The following is a 5,724-nucleotide window of genomic DNA, read 5'->3' as shown; positions in this document are numbered from 1 at the left end:
CAGGCGCCGGTTGATGTTTTGATACAGTAAACTACGGTTATAACGAACTAGGGACCACTAATTTTTTCGGGGTTGGAAGATGTCGCCCGGCAGTGAACTGGACCAGTTGTATCAGGATGCTGATAAGTTCAAGCATGTTGGGATGGGCGATGAGTTTCTTGAGTCCCTCCTACAGTCCGTTTGATTCCATCTGAGACATATGAATTGCTCACTAACTCATAATCTAATAATTGCAACAAAACCAAAATGTGCACAGCTAAATGAATTGGACAGACCAACTCTGATGGTTTGTCTCATAATTTTGGACACCCGAATAAAAAAATTGTTTAACAAACGATCATCATATTGTTGACATTTTTCTACCACACTTATGATTGTGGGTGTCCAGTCTCCGTCTCGTAAGGGTAAGATTCTACATTGTAGGTCTAGAGTGGCTGTCGGAGTTATAATGGCCTCTTTGTTATTACCATACATATAACACTGAGTGAACACAAACCTACTGATTTACTGATCTAGTTCAATTAATTTCTGACACACACTAACACACACTAACACACTAACACACACGTACATGCACGTCGCTATATAAGTGCAATAATCTTGGACGCGACGTTAAACCCCATTTCACCTCACCTCACATTTTACGCGTTAAGAATTATTGGCGGTTCCTCCCTCTATTACACAACATTTGCACAGCAATTGTCAACACTAAAGATGACAATTTTGATCCTTAGTAAATGGTGAATAGTATATCACTCGAGGAACTAAATTAAGAATATTCTGTATCAAACAAAATTCTTAAAATATTAAATAGTCACTCTTTCACGAACAAAGCCTTCGGCCTGAATTGCGGGTTGGTTATCTCCATCTCTACTTAATGGAGCATTCCAAACACGATCACTAAAGAACCGAGAGCAATAAACGCCCCTTTTCCTATTTGGGTACGGTCACGTGTGAGCCCACCCGGATCGGCCTCTTAATGGTTATTTAAATGAGATGGTTCACGATACATAATTCAAATAGTAGGGATCACGGTAGGTATATAAAAAACAGGCTGCCCTCCAGGCTCACAAGCAGGGCTAGCAGGGCGGTATATTCTACTGTGGGTAATTTGGTCTTGCACCAAGGTAAGGCATTTTCATGTAATTTTATCATTACTTGAGGTTTTGCTAACATAAAGATAATAGTTCGATATCAACTACAATTATATTTCTTTCTTTAATTATGTTATTAAGGCTACTGATTTTGCTTTGCTGGTTACAATGTCAAGTTGTTCAAAATTTAAAAGATTTAAAAGACATGGAATATGTTGGTATATTTTTCAATTATGTGCTACCTTATAGATAGATTAATGTTGTTTCATTAGTATAATTGTTCATGCTTAAAAGTATTAGCTTTTTTCAAAAGCCATATGAAAATATTGGTGGTGCTGGTGAGTGGGGGGATAAATCTCAATTGAAAATGCTGGAAGCTCAGAAAATGATGTCTTGTGGTTCCACCCTAAACATGTTAAGCTCCTCAGTGTGTTCAGCGTTTGTTGTGACATATGGTCTGAATGAATCTAGTGTGTTTCTGTATAGTAAATCTATTTAAGAATCATATTGTAATTGTATTATGTGAGGGGCGGTCGGGTAGCATTCACAGAGCACGTTTAAATATCAAATTCTGCGTATAATCACTTCAGTGCTTATCCGCCAAATTAAAATACAGACAACATTATGTTTGAGAATTATGTAACAGGTATATAGTACTCATATATTGTAAAATTAAATATTGACGTTCCCAGAAAGTTTAGACAGGGTTTTCAGATGTGTGGGGAGACACTTGAAATTCGATTCGGCCAAAACGTTATGAAAACGCTACTAGGCAGAAAACAGTCGCCCAAACACTGCAAACGTAAGGTACAAAGTTCATTTATGATACCCTCATCAAATATATCAACATCGAATAAACATCGATCACGGGTGAATACTGTCCTTTGCCCGGCAATTTAGTTCGTGTGATGTGCTATTACGTACACATACCTTTTACCTTTTAAAATGATTATAACATATTTCCTTTGGAGTGTACAGCAGTAGTCTCACATTAACATGTTAATAAAGGGAGCCAGTTATTTATTTACTTGGCCAAATTTAATCCTTTTTGTGTTATAATTATGTGCACAATACAGAAAAAAATGTTTTATAATTGCGTTAGGTCGTTTGATTTACTATGATTAATACCTGGAGATGCACGTTTCACTCTCTTTTAAAATGATCCTATCAATATTTTGTCCAGTTTGTTAATCTTGAATCATGACCTACACTCAGTCCTGCCGGCAAACCATATATAAGTATACCTGAAAATGTCATATAAAATTGTAGATAAAGACAGTTCAACCAACCATATGGTAGAACACCTCAGGAGACTGAGCTGGATTTTCTCTTGAAATTGTTTTCATTTATACGTTACTGTACTGTTTAATGAGGTGAGGTGAAATTGGGTTTAACGTCGCGTCCAAGATTATTGCACTTATATAGCGACGTGCATGCACGTGTATGTGTGTGTGTGGCTGCTTGTACTAGTCCGGACTGATGCCGATTTATAGTGCTAGCTCACTGAGATACCATGCCGCAGTTTAACATGAATACCCCACTCAGACACAGTATACTGACTCCGAGCCGACCAGTCCTTGTTTTAGCCCCTTAATGCCGAGCGCCAGACAGGGTAACAACAAGTACAATCTTTTAACGTCTTTTTGTATGACGCGGCCCGGGATCGAACCCTGGACCTTCCGCTCTCCGGGCGGACGCGTACTGTTTAATGATTCTACCAGAAATGCAAAACATGCAAGTGTAAGTTTCATATTAGTATTTAAGAATTTTGTCATGTTAACCAAAAATGGTTCTCTTATCCTAATTTGTCCCACTCCATATTGCAGAAAGAGATACTGCTAGAAATATGAGGGAAGCAGGTTAGAACACGTGGAGGATGTGTTCGTAATCTGGGAAATATTACTTACATATGTTTTTTTCTATTTCTTCCTTCATAAGATACCCCAAGATGACGTCCAACAATGCATACAGTGCTGAAAGGGGAGATACCAAGGATCCTCGGGCATCGACGGATTCCACATCATTCAAGAGCACTTTATGCCACCAGGTATCAGGTGTCATTATTTTCGCCATTGGTCTGGTAATTGGAATCATTATTGGAGTCTATGCCATCAAGCCCATGAATGATGCTCAATGCAGCAATAGTATGGCCACTGCTGCCTCGGTTCCAGCGATGTTAACAACTCCAAAACCTGTTCAACATCCATCAAACAAAACTTCCATTCCATCCTGCCCTGCGGATAAAAGACCAACCAGATCCAATAAACCAGAAGACAAGGGCTTGTTTGAATTACTGTCTGAGGACGAAATGAACGCAGTTAAAATGTTCCTGAAAGCTCAAGGCCATGTCTCGATCACTGACGGAACCCCTACTCTGAAAGATAGCTATATCTATGGCATATCTCTCTACGCTCCATATAAATCACAGGCACTCAACCACCTCGATAAAGGGGGTCCCAATCCAGGCAGGTATGCTGATGTCCACGTTCACAGGGGCAACAGAGCTGTTCCAGATTTGATGGAATACAGGGTCGGACCTCTTGGTGGTGCGATGACAGCTCAGGCTATGTACAGAGATGGGGAACTCCCTTACAATAGTCGACCCAGAGATGGCATTGAATGGGACGGAATCACTGAGCAGGTGTCCCTTGCTATGGCCACTCTACGCCCGATGCTACAAGCGAGTTTTGATGGGGCCTTCTTTCCCAATGGAGGACTGATCTTTCACCCACAAGCTCCACCAAGCCTTCAGGCAAATGAGAGAGCAACAAGGTTTGTGTTGGCCTTACTTGTAGATGGAACAGCACGAGGACGTGATTTAAACTTTTTACCCCTGACTGGAACTGTTCACAATCCCGGAGTGAATAAAAATACCTGGTACACACACAGCTTTTACTATTTAGACCAAGGACCTTTCCCCACAGCCCAAGCTCTACTGTCTGCCTACAACAACGGAACACTCAGAAAAATAGCACTACCAAAAGGTTACCGCCAAACATTGTTTTCCGCTACTTATCCAAAACAAAACAATGACAGACGCAGGGAGTCCTCTGACAAAGCCCCACCTCGGTCCTATTATCCAGCTGGTCCACGTTACACTATCCATGACCACACGGTTAAATGGATGGACTGGGAATTTGTTGTTGCAGGCAGTCAGTTTCGCGGTCCGAGTATCTATGATGCTAGATTCAAGGGAGAAAGGATTGTTTATGAGAATTCCCTCAACGAAGTAACATTAGCCTACGCATCAGACGTGACTTCGGGTGCTAATACAGTATACATGGATGCCACTTTCGGTGTCGGAGAGTTCCAGAGTATCATCCTTGGCGTGGACTGCCCTAGCCATGCTACGCTCCTTGATGCTACCTGGTTTGACAGCTACAGCCAGTCGCCTATTACAGCTAAAGCAATATGTATATTTGAGACAGCTGGCGAGCATTCACTGTGGAGAAGAAAGGATAAATTTGCTGCAGGGATGGCCAACAACTACCTGGTAGTTAGGTTTGCTTTGCCCGTAGGGAACTATGATTATTCCATTGATTTTCGATTTTTTCTTGATGGTAGCCTCAAAACAGATGCATCTGCTTCTGGGTATCTGCAGTCGAGCTTCTGGGACCCGGAAAATCCCCGTGCTGGACAGGATAAAGCTACCGATGCATTTGGCTATCGGGTTGGACAGTATGCTCATGGCGCCATTCACGATCATACGTTTGGTTTCAAGGTCGATATGGACATTCTTGGTACCAAAAACAACTTTGAGGTCATTAAGTGGAAAGCTGGGGATGTATTGGGAGCCCTAAATACACAAGCCAATGTCAGTGAGAAGCCTCCTTATTTCCTTTATGATGAAACACGGTATGTGGAATGGGAAACTTTAGCAACGGAATCTGGTCTGAAGATCAATATGATCAATCCCGAATTCTGGACAGTCACGAGTGAAAACAAGAACAAGTGGGGAGTGAAAAGAGGGTACAGAATTCACCCCGAAACCTTGGCAGCTCAGGTCCTCACTGATCGACACCCCAGCATGAAGGCAACGTCTTACACAAAGTACCACTGCGTTGTCACCAAGCAGAATGATGCAGAGAGGTTTCTTAGTGGGACCTACGACCTGAACCGATTGGCTGATCCGATGGTATCCATTGACAACTACATCAACAATGAACCGATCACCAACACGGACCTGGTCACATGGGTGGTGGTTGGCTTTTTGCACATACCAACATCCGAAGATGTTCCGATGACAGTTGGGCCAACAACAGGCTTTTCATTAAAACCATGGAACTATTTTGACACTACCTCAACATTTGACATGCCTCAGTACCTGGACACCAAAGATCGATCGTTCATGCAGCGGCCCCCACAACCGACAACCTGTGTTGAGCAGAAGACAAATGACTGTTACTTTTGTAACTAACTGTTTGATCTAAGTCGCTTCGTGTAGTAACGAACTATACATCATCACTTTCCACATTCGGCTTGCCTCAGTCTTATATCCCTTCACGCCCAGCATTTGGTGTAAACATAAAAAGATCTGTATTCGTTTGTTTGTTTGTTTGTTTGTCAGTGAGTAAATGAGTAAACCAGTCAGTCAGTCAGTCAGTCAGTCAAATCCGAAGGGCACGGGATG

At 41.8% G+C, this 5,724-nt stretch overlaps 1 protein-coding gene across 1 annotated transcript; it reads left to right on the top strand.

Moving 5' to 3' along the window:
• The first annotated feature begins 3,042 nt into the window (after positions 1 to 3,042).
• Positions 3,043 to 5,511, top strand: LOC139457333 (amine oxidase [copper-containing] 3-like). The gene has a single exon (XM_071238740.1). The coding sequence runs from the start codon at positions 3,043 to 3,045 to the stop codon at positions 5,509 to 5,511; it is 2,469 nt and encodes an 822-aa protein (XP_071094841.1).
• Positions 5,512 to 5,724: the final 213 nt, after the last annotated feature.

This window comes from Haliotis cracherodii, unplaced genomic scaffold (genome assembly GCF_022045235.1).
Source record: "Haliotis cracherodii isolate W230 unplaced genomic scaffold, xgHalCrac1.p SCAF_12, whole genome shotgun sequence".
Taxonomy (NCBI): domain Eukaryota; kingdom Metazoa; phylum Mollusca; class Gastropoda; order Lepetellida; family Haliotidae; genus Haliotis; species Haliotis cracherodii.
Note: the sequence above shows the minus strand (reverse complement) of the source record. Positions and strands in the feature narration are given on the sequence as shown.